This window comes from Histoplasma capsulatum (genome assembly GCF_000150115.1).
Source record: "Histoplasma capsulatum G186AR genomic scaffold supercont2.19, whole genome shotgun sequence".
Lineage (NCBI taxonomy): Eukaryota > Fungi > Ascomycota > Eurotiomycetes > Onygenales > Ajellomycetaceae > Histoplasma > Histoplasma capsulatum.
The window spans coordinates 63,569-82,185 of NW_025544819.1; the positions used below are offsets into that span (position 1 = coordinate 63,569).

Below are 18,617 nucleotides of genomic sequence, written 5' to 3' on the forward strand. Positions count from 1 at the left end.
TACTATATTGCTGACTTGGACATAGTTAACCTTAACAATGTTAGCTTTAAAGCAGCTAGAGTAGTTTGAACATTAATAAAAACTGCAATATGCTACTTATTCTACATTCTTGGGATCATTGCTCAAACCAATTTTCGATAGTGACAGGGAGGTTGCCTACTCATCGCCTTCATTACTGATATGGTCTATTACTATGCCTGAAAAATGCGAGAGCAAAAAAAAAAAAAAAAAAAAAAAAAAAGAAGGAATAACCAGTGGGTAGTTTAAGGTATAGTGCATGCTGGAGGCTCGTCCCTATGAGATTATCGCATCAGTTCACAATGCAGAAGTATGCACATACGGCAATTGCAACGTTGGAGAACCGGAATGCAATGCCCATGTGCTGGAATAAGAGGCCCAATCGAGCTATGCTTTCTCTGTCTTCTGGTCGATCATATCTTCTGAAGTACTACCAATTACTCTCTGCGGCTAGATCTATCTATCCTCGTACGCTTCTGCTCTAATCGATGCTTACCTCACACGACTTCCCCCGACTGCTTATCCCACTTTCCGTTCACAACCATCCTGTCAAAGCTCCATGGACAAGCGTCTGCGACTTTTGAAACTGGGCCAGGCCGTGTTTTCCTAAACCGACACAGGATCCCCAGATACAATCCAATGCCACTACAACTGCATTCCCCCTCCCCTCCTGACTTCCGCAGAAGGAGTATCTCCGTCGCCAATGATGATCCCACTGTTGCGATTTTGTGTATCGACTGGCAATCGACATGAATTGAGCCAGCATCCTATTATGCAGATCAAGTGCCTGACTTTTGCAAAGCCGGGCCCCGAAGTATTTGGAGGTCATAGAGGACAGCCAATGCAACTGGGCTTTTCGAAATATGGTCAGACCGTCTGGCTCTCAGGGTTTTCCAAGACGCAACCCATGAAACACTTAAAGGCATCTTAGAATATTTTAACGTCTGTTAAAGGGTGTATATTAGGTGCACCAAGAAGCCAAATGGCGGCTGGGAATTATTGATATTGATATAAGGCTTCCGATGATAGGGTGAAAAGGAACAGGAAATCTTTAGCTGAAAATTGACAAAATATGTCTCAAAGAATGTGGGCTCCTTCAATTTATCACTAGCTACCTATGGTATGTATGTAGGTACAGTATTATCGTTGCAGTGATGGATGACAGATAAAAAAAAAAGGACCGTGATGAATACATAATATTTGCTAACAACAGAGACATGGCAAAGCCCAAAGGAAATTAAGGGGGATAAGAACATTCTTCCTTGGGGTAGGAGAAGAGAAGTAAAACCACAACAGAGAAGCGAATACAATAGGGAGAAATGCAAGATTGATCATGGGAATATCGAACGGGGAGAGAGACACGGACCACAAATTTAAACAGAACGAAAACGAAAGGGTCATTGGACGCCCAATGCAAACATCACATCGGATATTACTCTGTAAGCTGTTTAGCTAATTCATTCACCACGCCACGGAAAGCGCGACTCTTGTCACCTTCAATGAATTGACTCCCAACTACTGTTTTTAGGTCTACCGGGCGGATATCGCTCCTTCCTAAGAAGAATGGGCTACGGCAGCCGTGAAAAGACCGGAAAAGGATTTTTGATTCCTCAAATTTGAACACTGCAATATATTTTGCGAAAAGGTAGTGATTTAAAAGAGCAGGATGTCCTGCAAGCACCTGTAGAGTGTGCTCGAGCCCGTCGGGGTGTTCCCGGGCAAGGAAAACCCAACGGTGGGAAACGGAATTAGTAGCAGGCGCGTCAACTCGCATAACACGTTGTTCAGAGAGCAATATACCAGCGGTCTCCCAAAATGGAGTATCCTCGATGGTTTCGACGTCCAATTGAGGATTTTGTCTGACGATAGCGGTAATGGTAGACGTCAAACGTCTCATTAACTCGGAGGGCCCGGTTGGTTCATGCGCTTCGTATATGACATGTTTGTTCATTTTGTTCTCGTACGGTCAACCGCCGGGGTTGAATAGTTTTCCCGCGTTGCTTTTTTATATGTTCGATTTCGTACTAGGAGAGATGTGGTTCTTGTTTGGGCGACTTGGAGGATGGAAAGATGGGAATGGAGAAGATGCACGAAACAGAGAATCAATGACTTAATAGTTTAGATTGTTACAGACAATGGAAGGATATATTAAAAAGGTCTCTGATAGAAAATGCGGGAAGAGGGTGTGTTTTTATATCTTTCGTCCTCACGCGGCAAAGCTCAAAGCTTCAGGGCATCATCTGGATACTTCCCTCTGAAAATCCGTTTGTTAATATCAATGAAGGCTTTACCCACCCACCTCTGAGAATAATAAAACATACTATACCCTCACTATTCATTCTTGCACGCCAACTCAGCATCTCTCTATCTCCCGGAGTGGGGGAAGATTCCAGAGGAACCGTTATCGAACATGGAAACGATGATGTGACTCGCCTGCACAAGGATATTATGGCTCTAGACCCCTGTGCTTGGGGGAAGCAAGACTCGCCACCTTGTAAATTGCAGTGATAAGATACCCACATCGTAGTAGGGCTCGGTTCCCTGCTGTAAATGCCTAATCTAATACGGATAATCGCACGACATATGGAATAAAGATGGAAGTTCCCGTTAAGCTTTGTTGGTGTTGACAGGGGAACTAGCCGAAAGAAGAAAAAAAACAAACACCTCCTGCCTTCAGCGAGCTTGAATTCTGGATAACAGGAGCCATTGTTGTCGGGCTTCGCATGGGCAACTTCCGGGAAACTCACGGGATTCGGCATGAGAATATGGAAAATGGTATTAACCCGACTCCCAAATAATAGGGGCAGACAACCTATCAGTCAAGCATCACCGTACGAAGTTAATCCTTCGTTTGTTTAATTAGTACACCACCACGTCCATGGAGTGAGATGCCATCATTTGTGGCCTGAGCGCGAGACAAAGACAGTTTTGTTAGCGCGACTGCGACAAAGAATGGGGACGATAATACAATGCGTACCTAATCACGATGTGGACTGGCTGGCAACAAAATATATAGCATTGTGAAAGCAAAGCGAAGTCTATGCCTCCATCCAGCATTGGGAGGTTTTAGCCGGCTAGATATTCACCCATCGGATATGATCCACCGATGGGTAGTCTCGCCGCAGCAAGGAACCTTACCTAACTACCACGAGTTGCAACTATGATCACGAAACATGAGACTAAAGATCTGATCTTTAAGATCAGAACAGGGGTAAAGAAAAGAAATAGCTCGACAGCTGAATGCAACTTGATTTTCAAACAACATACGCAGGGGGTAGATAGATACACGTGGGGCAAAGGAGAGCAAAGAAAGTACGGAGATGCAGCAGGTGAAATGGGGGAAACGAAAGAGATCATCCATCCATTCCATCCATCCATTCGAAATCCATCAATAGAGAAAAACAACATTAATAGCCCTTAACTTCATATCTCTTTTTCTTCATTTCCTTCATCTTTTCGTGTTATGTTCTTCGGGTCATCGATAGAAAGCAATCCAGAAAATTGGCTTCAAATATATCGTGACCCATAGAAGAAGAAAAAAAGAAATCTAGCCGAGTTCCAGGTTAGGAACAGGTGCACAATTGGCGTAGCGAACCACTCAGGGAAATGATAATAATGGCTGACCCATCTGTTAATTTACAAGCGGGAACCGTGGATGACCTTATAATCAACTACCAACTCGCGGCCACCATCATTGATGACGAGAGCACGAATGCTTCCGCGACCGTCACTGAAGGCATCACTGATGCGGTTAAACAAGTTACCCTGGTCAACAACAGGGAGGCCTTGCTTGACATCACCGGTCTCGGTCATGGCGACGATACGGCCATCCTCACGAATATCCAGAATGCGGTAGGTCTTGTAGACGGGACCGAGCATGCTCTGGACAACAACAGAGGAGGAAGGATGCGAGATGAAGCTAGACTCCTCGTGAAGTTGGCGGGTGAAAAGGTCTACACCGAGGTAGCGGTGTTGGCCAGTCTGGGGAGAGACGGAGATGCGGATGACCTGGCATGGGCGACCCTGCAGGATCAAGAGATCACCAACACGGATGAAATGGCATGGGATAGTGATTGTCTCAGGGGGGTGTCCACCACGCGGCTGAACGACTCTGACAGACTCTCGGACGCCATCACGTACCCGGGTAGGGCCGCGGTCATCAGTGATGACGACCTCCTCCTTCCTGTCATGGTGGTGGTGAGGGTGGAGGATACGGTCGGCTGCACGCTCAACGCCACGGCGGAAAGAGTGGTAATGACCTTCGTCGTCGTAATAACCCATTTTGCGAGGTGATTCTTCGATGACTGTGCGTCGGTCTACGTTGGTTTCGCTGTAAACTCGTTCGCTGCCTCGGGATGCGTAATCGACTTCGCTAACGTGACTGGGGGCTCCGGTGGTATCGATCTGCTCGAACTGGCGATTGTTGGAATAGGGGTCGACGTCACGGAATTGGGTGGGCCGCGGAGCGTATTCTACTTGGAAATTCGGATCTGTGCGTTGACGATACTCACGTTCAGTGATATCGAGCTGTGTTTCCCAGACTTTTCGGTCTTGGTTACCGTAGTATCTGATGCGCTTGATTAGCAAGGTTTTCCTAAGGCTTGTCATTAGAGATGTCTCTTACCGTTCTCTTGAAAGCTCTACTTCGGGATAGCGTGTTCTAGGGTGTTCCTCGTGGGGGCGACGATCAGAGTGGATATGGATGTCAGCTTCTTGATAACTACGAGATGGAAGTTGGCCTTCGTATCCAGTATCTTCCCGTTCGACGCGCGAAGCACCAGTTAAATTGACCTCTCCCTCTACTCTCGTGTGAGTAGTCTCAGAGACAGCGTCACTCCGGTACGACGACGGGAAGACACTGAAGGGGATGGGGACACGGGCGTCAAAGTCCAGATTGACTGTCCTGGAAGCGTCTTTTCTCGAATGCCTTTCGAAGTGTTTAAGAACAATTCGAAAGACGAGACAAGAAAAGACAACTGTCTTTCTGAAAATGTATAAATGGAGAAAGGATAATCAGAGAACTGAATCGTTCTTCTCGATCAGATATGGATCAGAATGGGGTTGGGGAACGGATTGAACTGATGAAATCGGATTTCCCGAGGTTGAGGATGGGGAAAGAAAGGGAAAAGGAAGAAGAGAAAAAGAAGCTGGGGGCGAGCGAAGTTATTTGTTGTTGTTGGCAATGAGGCTGGTTGCCATGCAGCTCATTGGCCTTGCCCCTGCTCTGTCGGCGTCTCGTCGATTTGCTCCCGCAGGTTGTTTTGTTGTTCTGGTGTTTGTTTACATTTCGCTGAATGAGGTTAGGCCATGCATCGGATATCGGTCCAGCATTGACTTTGCCGGGAACCTTCCAAGGATTGCGGTGATGTTGGCGCTGGATCCTGGGCTCGTATTTGACCGCTGCCTTGGCCCTTGTCCAGCTCGTCTTGATTTCCCAGCAAAATATCCACAGCGATGACGAGAGTCTTCTCTCCCCTCCAGCCCTCCAGAAATGGATGAATTCCAATTGTCAATCGATGGAGACTGGTATGCGTGTCTTTTGGTTTTCTCCAATCGATTCCCGTTGCTCGCATACCGCATATTTGCCTCTTGCCCACCTCCATAATTTTTCAGCCATCGTGGAGTATCTCTATTGGGCTGCTTGTTTGCTCGACCCGCCTCCAGGAGCTACTGACAAAATTACAGGGGCTGGCTCACTGGCTAGCTGAACTTTAAGCCAAGCCTGTCATGTAAACAATCCCCAGAAGAAGTCGCTTCTGTCATTGCTCCATGGACGGGCATGGGCATCTCTTCTCAAACTGCTCGAGCTCTTAAAATTTTATGAGCCTTCAGAATTCCTCATGCTTTAACCTCGGATCTCTCGGGCTTGACCATCCAGCGACTGCCACCTGGAGGATGAACCCTGAGAATCAACCTGCAGTTCTTGAGTTCCCCACCAGTTGCTCTGTCAACAGCCCAAAGTCCCGATCCAAGCTCCATTTTCCAAGTTTTGAGACCTTACAGGAAAAAGCAATGAGATCTATTCTGGTGGAGCCCTGATGAGTCCCAGCCCCAGACCCAGCCTTCCCAAGACCAGGTTCCCAGCCACAGGTTGTGAGACGTTCCAAAATGCACCCTCCCTGCTGTTGTCACATCATGATCAATGCGATATGGAGCTGCCGGTAAACTGATCGGAAGGTTCAGAAGAATCAACAGACAGGCCATGAAATCTCTCATCTCAGCCGTAATCACAAGTGACTCACTCAATACATATCGACAAAACGGGTCAAATTCTTTAGATTTCAAAATGGTCGAGCTCGCGAAACAAAGTAAATAGTATCGACTCCATATGGCCAATCCAAATAATTATATATGTGCATTAAATATCATCACCAAAACTTTGGGCCAATCGCCCGCAGACTATTAGTAAATTAACACTCGTCAAGAGCAGTTAGAAATAAGAATGTCAATGTGGTAAATAACAAGATGCATGGGTTTAAGGCTTCCAACCACGCAAAAGATGAGGATGCAGGAGATGAAGTAAGTAGACCAAAAGTAAAGTTCAAGAACCGAGCAAAACCTCTCTATGGGGCAAAAATAAATAAATGATAGATAAATGGTATCATTGAGAACAGAACAAAATGCTCGCGAATAAGTCGTCGCTCGAACTCTCTGATATTTTTCAAACGTGGAGCAGTTCTCCCCATAATATTGTGTTTCCAGAAAACAAAAGATCATACAATTCAGTGGCCATTGAATAAACGTACCCAATGAATCGAGAAGCCGAACAAAAAAAATAGGGTGAAGTAGTTTGTCTGTTAATTATTGTTGTGCGGGTGGTAGTATCCTTTGAAAGACAACTTCGAAGAACGAAATATAAATTTCTAAAAAGGAAGATAAACGAATTGAAGAATAAATGAAAATAACAAAAAGGCAGGTCCGGGGAAGACGTGTTCACAATGAAATTTGTTTGCCCCAAAAAGATAGGAGTAATTGTATATTAAAGAGGAAAAGAATGCGATATTTTGTCAGTAGAAATAAATCGTGAAGTCGTGAACATGGCAACATGGCTGGATCTCGGTTAAGGCTAGCAGCATCAAAAAGTAAAGCAAGGATAAGTTCAGTCTGTTGAACTTATTCCGAACGCTTTTTTGAGAAGCGAAAGCTTCTTCCTATTTTTCTTTTCGTCCAGTCCAAGACCTGCATCCGGCTTTGAGGAACCGGATGAGTCCTCGCTAATGGTACTACTGTTCGTACCGCGTCGATTGTGCAATCGTGGGCGGAAACGAGATGTCCAGTTGGATGACGACCCCGGTGTCGCTAGTAGAGGTGGGCCCGAAATTGAGACGCAGGAGGTGGTGGTGCCGTTATTTGTCGCGATGTTGTTAGCAGTATTTGGACGTTCTGTATCTGATTCTCCTTTTTCAGGAATGGGTGAAATGGGGCTGCCTATGGCAACAGGAGAGTTCGTATGGGAGCTCAAAGGCCATGAACCTGATCCCACTAGTTGGACAGGACCTTTTTCCACAGCGGCCTCTTTTTGAGAATGAGGGTCGTTTGTTTTAGCACCGGATGAAGGTGAATTGCTGCGGCCGTTCCTTGACGATCTTGAACCCCTATTCCGCCAGAGCTCGAAATGGGAGCGTTCAAGCGGGCTATCACGTCTCGCAGCGCTATCCAGCTCGGACTTTCGGATTTTCGTATCATCACTACCCCTATATTTTGAGCGACCAAGCCTGCTAAAAATACTTCCTTGCCTCTTAGGAAGTTGGGGGAAAAACGCTCCAGGTTCATTTGGAATGACACTGGTGGGTTCATCAGTGGCATCTGTAGCTCTGGTGCCATTTGTTATAGTGTCAAGGCTAGGGACCGGTTTCGGCTGGCCCATGCTTGGTATGATAGACAGGCGGCGAGGGTCAGGACGCCTTAGCACTCTTTTTGGTATTTCTTCGTCGGAGCTATCCTCGAGATCTGTAGAATCCCCGTCAACACCATCCTTTCGTTTGGGGATACCGCGAACAGGACTGAAGCTCATGGGAACTACATCATCGTCACTCGAATCTTCATAGCGGCTACGGAAAGGAGGAGAAAACCCGACGTCATCATCATTACTGTGTGAAAACGAAAATTTGGATTTAGCTCCTGTGTTCAACCCAGATGGAGCTCTCTTGGGTTTCGACGACCTTCCAAAGTTGGCAAATGAAGATTTGGTGTCCAATCCGCCTTTTAGCCCGCGTAGCGTCGTCCGAATTGGCAAGTTGTGATCTGAAGAAAACGGTCTCTGCTGGCTGGTGGGCAAAGTTGAACGACCACCAATGCCGATAGAATACCCACCAGAGGAATATGGCCGGGCGTCAGAGGGACCCCTCAGCGTGCGTTTCAAGGTATAACGTGTGGCACCCCGTGGTGAACGTCTGACACGCTTGAAGCTGCTTGAAGAATCGCTATCATATGCCGTAGATTGCGCGAGGCCTTTTGAAGCGAATCCGAAATCCGATCCAGGCGCAGCACCTGAAGTAGAATGGCCATTTTCAATTGGATTTTTCGTGGAAAATGAGTCATTTCCTTTTTGTGAAGTGAGTCCTTTATCATGGGAGCTTGCCTTATCACCTGGAGTTCGCTTGGAGGGCTTGCTTGACCGTGGTTTCTTTTGCTTGGCAGCATTGTGGTTATTTGCCACCGACCTATAAGTTTGTTGCCCATTTGGCGCAACATTACCGGAGTCCGTTGGGCTAGCTTCAGCTGATGCGACCGCCGCACCGCTTAAACTTGTGGAGGTCAGTTCATGTAGGCCGGACTTTGGGTGGAGCTGCTGATTTGTGATGTTGTGCAAGCTTCCACCATCCTCTGTATTCCCATTCTTGTTGCTCGACACTGTCGAAGTCGAAACCCTTTCCTCAACAACAGGTAAAGGAGTGCTTGTATAAACTGACCCCAGTGGCGAAGAAGTTCGAGGCTCATTGAAACGCAATGAAATATCGGATGACCACTTTTTATCAACTTTGGAGTTTGTTGGGCTGTCCGGGGGAGGTGTATGGGAATAGCTAGAAACGTGAGAGACAGGGCTGTCAACTATCGCGTTTATAGAACCAAAACCATCACCTTCAAGATCTGATAAATTTTCAGCTGCATCACTGTAAACACTTTCACTTGAATCGGATTCATCACCATCCACGTATGGAATCGAAGAGATCCTTGCATCGGAGGTGGAATCAGGGATTACTGGTCCTGGTTGGCGTGTATTATCAATGTTTTGGCGCATTTCGTGTTCTGGAAGAACCATTGGAGATGGAAACCATCCTGGCATCCTGGCCCACTCTCCACTAATATTTTCCTCCGCAAGAGCAGGAGTAGCTGGATGAATTGAGATAATAGGTATATTTTCACTCTGCCATCGCTCTCTAACAGCTTTTCCCCCAACATCAAGGCTCTCGCTCGAGGCTTTTTGTACCTCCGATGGAGGGGAGCTAGTAATATCTCCCGGATGGGCATAATCGTCCGGATCCTCCAAGTCCTCGCTGGATGAACTCGTTTCAGATGGGGAATCGTAACCAGTCCCTTCAACTGACGTGACTTCTGGGGGGATCGGGTTACCAGGGACGAAGGGGTTGGTATCTTGGGGCCGGGAATGCTTGCTCTGGTGTAATATTTCGCCGAATGCATTGCCACTAGCTGATGTCCTCGGTGACGAAGGTTTGTCGTGAACCTGCCGCCTATCATGATCCTCGATCAACCATCTCCTTCCACGAATACTGCCAAAAGAAGGAAGTGCCGGACGAGGTTTCATGACTTCGTTGAACGCATCCTCATCATTCCCATTCCTGGTGTTAAATCGGTAGCCATTCCTTGCAAGACTTGAATTCTTTGATCCTGAACCCCATAGAGGGCTTGAGGAAATGGGTGACCCCGGCCCTTGAGAAATTGAAGCAGTGGCAGAAGCCCCTACTACCTCCGGCTCATCTTCGAAGCTCACCTTAGGGGTGCGTTTTTTGTTCCCATCCCTTTGGCCATCATCTGATTCAACCGATGTGCCATCAGGAGATTCACTCTGTGCTTGAAGCGATTTAGACCAGTTATTCGAATTGTGATTGCCTAGGCTAGATTGAGGAGTTGGGTGTTTTAAGGCTGATTTCGCAGGAGACATTGACCGTGGAGGAGGGTCATGAAGTCTTTCGCCGCTAAGGGAAACAGCAAGATGGCTAGAAAAGTGTGTGGTACGAGTCGGGCTGATTGAATGAGGTCTTTCGTTATTTCTACCTTCGGTGCTAGCACTGACTGTGTCGTGCGCGTGGCCAATGGATAGAGCCTCTAAAGGAGTATGTGAAGTAGAGCCAAAATCTGTAGATGGCAGGGTATCGACTGTAAAGCCAGTTGGCATAGATGTTTTATCGTTTTCGACATCTGCTTTAGGATTATCTGAGTATTTAAATTCGGGTAAACTCCCCGAGTCAGTGGATTGGTCGGTTTGATTAGTTTTGGGATCATGTACTTCTGATGGATCCGTTATCTGTTGTTCCTTGGTTTCAGCTTCTCGGTTACCATATTGTTGAACGGTTCGCGCTTTCGTTTGGCTTGATTTGGGGGAAGGATGACGGTCCTGCTCGGTGTCTTCCCCGTGTACAGTGGAGGGCATATGATGGGAGTGTGCAGGGTCTTGCTCTTCAGGAGAAGTGCTTGCCTCGGTTTCAGTGATTGCATGAGCAGCTCCAATCCTGGACCTCTTCGATTCGTCATGTTCTGTATGAAAAGCACTCAAATCTGGATATGACTGGGCTTCCTTGACAGCTGCAGTTATAGGAGTCGTCGTAGATTTGGATGATCGAGCAACAATATGGTTTTGAGAAAGTTCTTCATCCGGGCCCATTCCATCATCATCAGAAACTAGAGGTTTCGCGGCAAGCTTTTGAATTGGAGATTGGGGTGGGGAATTTGGACGAGCGTGTGTGGGGTAGGAAAAGTTGATCGAGCTCCGGCTGTCCTGCCTTTCCAGCTCTGGAAGACTACTCAAAACTCGAGGGGAGCGAGGGGAACTGGGCTTTCGTAGATCAGGTGATCGACTTGAACGCGCGCGAGAGGACGACTCCAGGCTAACGGCTCGCTGATGGGCAAGAAAGCTCTGGGGAATCGGAGGGACAGGGCTAATATCTCTCTCACTAGAGCCAGCTATTGAAGCCGGATGAGCTAGGGGCTGATCTCGAAAAGTCCTCGAGCTCATCGAACCGGAGCTACTCCTCCTATATAAGCGACCATTTTGAGTGAGAGGTTGAGCCACATCTTCCTTAGCACTGCCGATAGACAATTGCCTCCGCAGCATACGTTTTGTCTGGACGTTCTCGACGGAGGTGGGGGTAGGTGTATGTGTGCGAAGGGCTGCTGCCGCTGCGGCTGTAGATAATGCGGCATTGGCTTGGGACGCTCTGAAGGCTTGAGCAGCAGCGGTCTGGGCAGATGGTGACGGATTGGAATTTAAGGGCTAAAAGACAATTCGGCACTTGCATCAGTAACAGGGTAACAGGTCTGCAGGGGAAAAGGGTATAGGAGGGGTGGCCCAGAGATCGTGGACTGGTAGGACGAGTTCCAGAGCTGTTAGGGTAACTCACCGCATGTGCAGAGGATCTTTTGCGACGGAACATAGCGAAAGGTTCACTCGCCAGGAAAGGATATCACCCATGGGAAACGAAAGCTCGCAACAAGGAGGCAATTGATACCGTAAATAATTACAACCAAAGATTGCTTGAAGTAAATAGATGCCCGAGAGAGTCGTTTTTCTGCGTCGACTTGCGAAAACTGCATTGAGGATTAATCTCGAAGTTGCTGAAAAATCAATACGAGCTATTGTAAGTCTTGAAGCATCGTTGCGTGTCACGATTCACCACTCAACAGGGAATAAGTTGACTGCACCGGGCAGCAACAAGGAGGTATACGACGCGATGGATTGGGGGAGCAGATGATTCTGCTGGTTTGAAGCAGGAGATGGTGTGAAGGTGTGTTGTCCATGCCTGGCAGAGCAAAAAACGGGCGGAGGTTGTTGGTCTGGTCGCATCCGGCTAGGATTGGCATGACATCAACGGCCTCCAGATGAGAAAGATCCATTTTCATTCATCCACCCCAGCCTTATGGGTTTGTTTGGGGTTGCGGAGGGAGGCACTACTAAGGTATCTAGTTTCCTTCAAGCCAAAACTCATACGGCTTTCTTTCCCCACCGGTCTTACAGAGAGGAAACTCTTCACGAAATATAGCCACGACGGTTAACTGCCAAGTCACCTGATATCCATGAATAATAGAAATAACCTTTACGAGATATCCCGCCAGCAGCACAGTCCGCCAAAAATTAAAGGGAGGGGTCAGGACTATTGATCTCATTTGGTTCCTGGGACATTCAAACAACCAGAGCGCCGTTGAGAGAACCGAATTTTTCCAGGTTGTTTCCCAACTCCTTGACAAGTGTCATGTTCAAACGATCAATTGCAGGGGTCCAAAACAGGTTTCTCGCCTCCCCAAAACCCCCGTCACCATTGACACTGCCGCACGACTCCGGCCCCGACCAGTAACCCAGAGGATGGAAGCTAGGATGCTTGATGTTGAATGGAGTGCTCCGTTGAGCGCGCCACTTATAATAATAAACCGATCCTTTCTCCACAAGAGATGTTTCCTTCTTTGAGCTAGTGGAAAAGTTCTCAGTATGATGCTGGAGGAGGCGTGTACTGTGTAGTTAACTAATCCGTTGAACAAGTCAGCTAAGCATGGTAAAGTCAGCACCAACCTGCCAGGATATTGCCTGGCAGATAGTAGGTTTCAATTATCAATCTCTTTACGTCCGCGTATAGGTCAGTGAGCAGTCGCTGAAGCAGAATTCCATATATAATAGAGATTTATGAAAATTTTACAGATATGCAAAGCGATAGAGATACCTATATTCTAGATATCCAAAGGGAAATCTATGTTATAGAGGTCCAACAGAAAGCCCCGCATTATAGCCCTCACAAATATATTTATTGTAGAGATGTGAATTAAGATCTCGAAGATAGGAAGGTAGATAGATAAGGCAAATCTTTCTACTTCATATATCTTGGTCTGTCAACTTGGAGAAAAGCTTTCAACATCACTCATCTTCAATTCATATATGTATCTATGTTATCTGTCACGGTCGACCCCTGGAAGAAGCCAGCCGATGGTCATTTTGGCCTACGGTTTTCTACCTTGCTACTGCCTGGCCAGTGATGGGCCGTAAGCTATCCAATTGCAGTAGGTATAAAAAGCCATAAAAAAGAAATGCAATGTCATTGGCTTTATATTTATTAATAAGAAGTAATAGGAAGGTTATAAAAAGGGGTTGCAGACATAAAGGCTAAGAGATAAAGAAGAGATTGCACAACCGTCAGGCTTTGGCGTACTAGTATTTACATTTCACATCGTCCATGGGATTTCAAAAATTACTGTATATATGTGAACATCCCGCCGTGGTCCTGGGTCCAGCGGCCCATCTGAAGCTTAATAATTAACTTATTGAAACCGGACCGAGATTGTATCTTCCGAGGCTCTATCACCTGCCCGCTTTTGTTTGATCTGGTAATATTTACCGGATAACGATGGGAGCCAAAGATTATCTTCAATATAGTGGGCAATCCCTCGGGCGCCAAACATACAACAATACACGTTGTTTGGATTCGTTTGTATGTGGATCTCAGAGAGATTGCGATGTCGGCTCCATTGCTCTCTCCGTTGCCCCTGCCGCAGGGGGTCTCTTCGAGACAGATTGATTCCCGCCCGAACGGCCTCTCGTTCCATATCATCGAAGCGGGTTATACTGCTGACAGAGAACGGCCCTTAATAGTGCTTCTACACGGCTTTCCAGAGCTCGCATTTTCATGGCGGAAAGTGATGCCGTTGCTCGCCAGCCAGGGCTACTACATCGTTGCTCCCGATCAACGTGGTTATGGCCGTACAACAGGCTGGGATAACCGAGATTTCGCAAATGTTGACTTGAACGAATTTTCAATGACAAACCTGGTCCGCGATGTTATTGTCCTTGTTCACGCCCTAGGGTATCGAGACGTCAAGTGCTTGGTGGGCCACGACTTTGGCGCAGTAGCGGCTGCGTTCTGCGCTTTGGCTAGACCTGATTTTTTCAAAAGCGTTGTTTTGATGGGCCATCCGTTCAAAAAGGTCCCAAGTCTACCAACTCTCAATACTATTACTGCGCAAGCCATAGGAACACCCGAGAGCGGACTGCCACCCGCTGCTTCAAACACTAGTATCCATACGGATCTCGCATCGCTGGGTCGTAAGCATTACAAATGGTACTATTCAACCCAACCAGTAAGCTCAGAAATGACAAACCCACCCAATGGACTCCACGAGTTCCTCAGGGGATATTTTCATCTTAAAGGCGCCTCTTGGTCGAAGAATACTCCCCACCCACTCGCATCTTGGACTGCTTCCGAACTCACAAAACTTCCATATTACTACGTCATGCCGCTAAACGCTACTATGCCAGAGGCAATAGCAGCAGACATGGCGCAGGAGGATCCTTCTGCCATCCAGGATTCCCAATCCTGGCTGCCAGACAGCGACCTTGAAGTTTACGTATCGGAATTCCGTCGGAACAGTTTCCAGGGAGCGCTTAACTGGTACCGGGTGTTCACTAACTCAGATCCCACGGCGGCCTGCAAACGCGATATTGACATCTTCGCTGGGAAGCGGATGGAATGCCCCATGGCATATATATCCGGCAGTCAGGACTGGGGAACGTATCAAGTGCCTGGTGCTCTGGAGGCGATGGTGACCAAGGAGGTTTGCGCTGATTTTCGCGGTTTGAAGTTTGTAGATGGTGCGGGACACTGGGTCCAACAGGAGAAGCCAGAGCAGGTGACCAGTGGCATCTTGGAGCTGATACGCTCCTTGGAGTGATCGCTTAACAATGCTTGACCCAAGGGACGTCTCTAGAGCGGCTATGCATGTCGTGGTGGTAGTGGATGATGATGCTGGATGTGTCATCTAATGTACAGTACCTCACGTAGTCATCATGGTTGCAACCACCCAAATCGAGCTTACTAGTATCATATCGCATTTTTTGCTAAATGTGTGTTTTAAATGGAGTTCAATATTCCCCTCATCGTGCAAATTCGAATAGGATAACCTATTTGAGCCAGTCCCTGTCTATACAGTGAATGAGGTGAATCATATTAAGTACATGTACATTACTACGACCCTCTCTACCACACCAAGTATGTTACCTACTTTATTTATTAAACCAATCTAATATCCACTGATACTATTTCCTAATGCTCCTGACAAATAGTCCAGTAAAGGAAACGAAGAGAGAAGCAAAAGATATCTTTTGAGCGCCCCATGTATGTTCTTGCGAAACCGCACCACTTACCCATGCACTGTCACTATTTCCAGCCCCTTTCATCGCTCAGAACAAAATGCGTGGCCATTTAATCCAATATCAAACCGTTTTCACATCATAGTAGACCTCCTATTACAATCATATCGAAGATTTCGCACGGATTGATAAAGCGATGTGCAACACCCGTGTTTCAAACTTTTTTTCATGGATGTGGATGGATAGAGAGTCGATCCGACGCTCCTTGTCCGACAAGGACAGTCATAAAAAAACAATGATAGAAAATAGTAGTTAGATATCGTCATGAATCGAGTCGTGTAAATTGCGGTGCTTTGTAAAATGGTATAGCTTAAATCACTTGTAGCGAGTACAGACGCAGACAGCAAATGCAAAGGCTCCATCGCCACAAACAACGACGTCCTTCAACCTGCAGAGCAAAACATTAACATAAAAAAGCGGAGAAGGGAAAAAGAAAAAGGAAGCAGAACGTTGTTAAGCTTCTGAGGAAAACAACCGAGCCGAGAACCAGAACGCAGAGCAACGAGTCTGGGCAGCTTTGAGTGTCGAAATAGAAAATTGGTATACAGACCCCAATTCACCCTAGCGAAAGGTCCAACCAAATTTGACGGAAAAAAAAGCCAAAAAAGAAAGGAGTGGTTTGAGTGCGACAAAGAATAAAATGAAAAGAAGAAGTATGAATGTAGCCCCAGTTTCAAAATCAAACGCCTACCAAAGATACGCTTTGCGGAAGGATTATAAAAGGAATCAAAGGGAGATAGAAATTTTTGCTTTGAAGCAATAGATATCGAGACGGGAATGGAAAAAAATGCTGCGACTAAATTAAACAAAATTCGGGCGACATTAGCCCGTTCATTTCAATTTCTGGCTTTTATTTTATTTTATTTTTTATACTATTCTCATTCCCCTTTTCGGCTTAAAATAGGAGGCCAAAAGAGCCGACCAGCAGCATTGGAACAAGAGCATAGGTCAGTTGCGATGATGAGACGGTCGAGGAAGCGGCATTCTGGACATCCATCGCGAATAGGTATCTGGCTGATAAGTGGGTGGAGTTGAAGCAGTTTTCCTTGGTCACCTCTGGGACATCTTCAGGTTCTGCTAGGGTGATATCGACGCACTACAAAGGTGGATTTTGGTTAATGCAGGGAAGACAAGGAGAGAAACGAAGTGAGGTTTGTTTTGTAACATTGCGCATAACGATAGTGAGATAGGCAAGGAAAGGGAAAGGGGCCGGGAGAAATTTACATTATAAAGAGCAGCACCGTGCTGAGCAATTTCGACGAGCTGTATCGTTGCATCATCGCCGACTTTCAGGTTTGCATTCAGCGGCAACGGAATTTGTGGAAGGCAGAACGTGCCTGGATATTCTTCGTTCGTAGGTGAAACTATTTGGAATGGGGCGATCATTGGATGGCTCATATTTGGAGGAATAGTCCCATAACCCATATTTATGTAGATAAATGCCGTTTTATGCCCGGCAAACCAGCCAGGTTGGAAGGAAACTGCGCCTCCTTTAATTGGCCATTTCGTTCGATTATTGGACATTGGCATTCCACCGCCTAAACAAGTTTGATATCACCCATTAGCTCAGGAGGGATCAAAAGCATGAAGAGTTTCGATAGAGCATTGCGTTGAAGAAGAATGGGTTGGATACGTACATGGATACGCCCATTGCATTCCAGCTGGATATAGCAGTTCCGATGCATTCGCCCCTCTACCGATACCCAAACCATCTGTCTCCGTCATATTGCCGGTGGAATGAAGGTTATTGCCTCTCCATCCAGGATAGACGATAACGGAGTGGGCTGTGACAGACGAGGTGAACAGGGTAATGAGGAGTATTGCCAACCAGGGCTTTAATGACGGATTATGGCGCATGATGCGTTGAGATATATATGTGCAGAGGATGGAGGAGTTGTATGTGGATAAGTGTGTCCCTTCGGTCAAGGGTAAACCCTCGCGACTCAATTGTCGAACAAATTCAATCGGTTGATTTCAGGCGATGTTTTGTAAGCTTATTCCTTATTCCATTTCACGGACTATCTGGTTTATCGATATAGCTGTCCGGTTCAGTCTCCCTGTAAGGTATGAGAAGACGATAACAGCCAACGACAACACCAAGAGTTTTTAATGGTGAACGATGATGTGAGAAGGAGAGAAATAGTAGCTGAGAGCACTGGCACAATCGGTATAAATGTCTTGGTGGGTGGTAGAGCCCTTAAGAGGGGAAAAGTGAGAGGATGCAGGGTTATAGATTCCCAACCCAACACACCCTTGGCAGGGCATCTGATGGGCTCAAGAATCGCCATCAACAAAGAAGGAAATAAACGATAAAAAGGGTGACAGCCCATGGGTCAGTTCTCCTCCCCTCCATCCTACGAGCCAATCAAGCTGGAGATGCACCCAAAGCCATTGTGCAGCCCATCTCAGGACTCAATGGACGATGCACGATTCGCAACATCACAGAATGCAACAATGTAGCCTGTGACTGGGCGGGGAAGGATATGCCCAGATTTTGCTGGTGGAAGGTCGCTGCATGAGGTGCAGCAAGCGGCCTTGATCCGGCCACTAAAACTGCACGACGGGGGATCGCAGGTGAGGCTAAGGAAGCCTTAGCAGCACATCGAAGGACTGTATCACATAGTCCACGAATCAGCGACCAGATCTCGTGCTTGAAGAAACGTGAAGTGCACATTGAGTGGCCCAGCTTAAGGTGGCTGGATGTGAAGAACCAACCACTCTTGCATACCGATCCCGGCTCGGTTGGTGCTTTCTATTCGCCCAAGACTCTTTTTTCACCTAAGCGCCCGGAGATTCAGCAGTGATCGCCGGGCCATGGACAGGAAAATGTGTGTTTAGCGCTCGCAAGCTCACAAACGGAATTCCGAGGAGAGGGCTTTTGATGATGATTGAAGATATCGCATTCTTGCCGAAAGAAAGACTTCCATGACAGAATAACTTGGACGACAGCAAGGGTTAGGAACCCAGCACATCCACGGAGCATTTTCAGTTGTTAGTTATGGACCATCCATGCTGGCCGACATTGTCGACGGCGCGAAAAGATCTGTCATTTCTTTGGCCAAATGTCCCAGCGGACGCTGCCAAAAGAGTCGCCGACAAAAGAGGCGTAAGATGGAATGGGCGCTGCCGAACACTTCGCGTCAACGCAAAAATGACTTTCGAAGAGCACTGGGCTAGATCTCAGGTCAAAGTATTGTCTCTGGAAAACCAGTGGTCGAACTGAGAACATAGA

General features: G+C 46.9%; 6 protein-coding genes across 6 annotated transcripts; 2 read left to right on the top strand and 4 right to left on the bottom strand.

Annotated features, from left to right (window-relative positions):
- Window positions 1-1,450: 1,450 nt before the first annotated feature.
- HCBG_08914 (uncharacterized protein) lies at window positions 1,451-1,969 on the bottom strand (the record flags this gene model as incomplete). The annotated part of the gene is made up of 1 exon (XM_045435963.1): window positions 1,451-1,969. One exon carries the CDS (start codon window positions 1,967-1,969, stop codon window positions 1,451-1,453), a length of 519 nt encoding a protein of 172 aa, XP_045283285.1.
- A 1,274-nt stretch (window positions 1,970-3,243) lies between these two features.
- HCBG_08915 (woronin body major protein) lies at window positions 3,244-5,598 on the bottom strand (the record flags this gene model as incomplete). Its single annotated transcript, XM_045435964.1, has 3 exons — window positions 3,244-4,585; window positions 4,643-4,945; window positions 5,303-5,598. 3 exons carry the CDS (start codon window positions 5,596-5,598, stop codon window positions 3,655-3,657), a joined length of 1,530 nt encoding a protein of 509 aa, XP_045283286.1.
- A 1,519-nt stretch (window positions 5,599-7,117) lies between these two features.
- On the bottom strand, window positions 7,118-11,630 carry HCBG_08916 (uncharacterized protein; the record flags this gene model as incomplete). The annotated part of the gene is made up of 3 exons (XM_045435965.1): window positions 7,118-11,160; window positions 11,314-11,470; window positions 11,598-11,630. 3 exons carry the CDS (start codon window positions 11,628-11,630, stop codon window positions 7,118-7,120), a joined length of 4,233 nt encoding a protein of 1,410 aa, XP_045283287.1.
- Window positions 11,631-13,695: 2,065 nt separating this feature from the next.
- Window positions 13,696-14,907, top strand: HCBG_08917 (epoxide hydrolase; the record flags this gene model as incomplete). The annotated part of the gene is made up of 1 exon (XM_045435966.1): window positions 13,696-14,907. The coding sequence occupies one exon, from the start codon at window positions 13,696-13,698 to the stop codon at window positions 14,905-14,907; it is 1,212 nt and encodes a 403-aa protein (XP_045283288.1).
- Window positions 14,908-16,280: 1,373 nt separating this feature from the next.
- Window positions 16,281-17,242, bottom strand: HCBG_08918 (uncharacterized protein; the record flags this gene model as incomplete). Its single annotated transcript, XM_045435967.1, has 3 exons — window positions 16,281-16,481; window positions 16,610-16,923; window positions 17,023-17,242. The coding sequence occupies 3 exons, from the start codon at window positions 17,240-17,242 to the stop codon at window positions 16,281-16,283; spliced, it is 735 nt and encodes a 244-aa protein (XP_045283289.1).
- A 471-nt stretch (window positions 17,243-17,713) lies between these two features.
- On the top strand, window positions 17,714-18,562 carry HCBG_08919 (uncharacterized protein; the record flags this gene model as incomplete). Its single annotated transcript, XM_045435968.1, has 3 exons — window positions 17,714-17,841; window positions 17,916-18,126; window positions 18,335-18,562. The coding sequence occupies 3 exons, from the start codon at window positions 17,714-17,716 to the stop codon at window positions 18,560-18,562; spliced, it is 567 nt and encodes a 188-aa protein (XP_045283290.1).
- Between the last annotated feature and the right edge of the window lie 55 nt (window positions 18,563-18,617).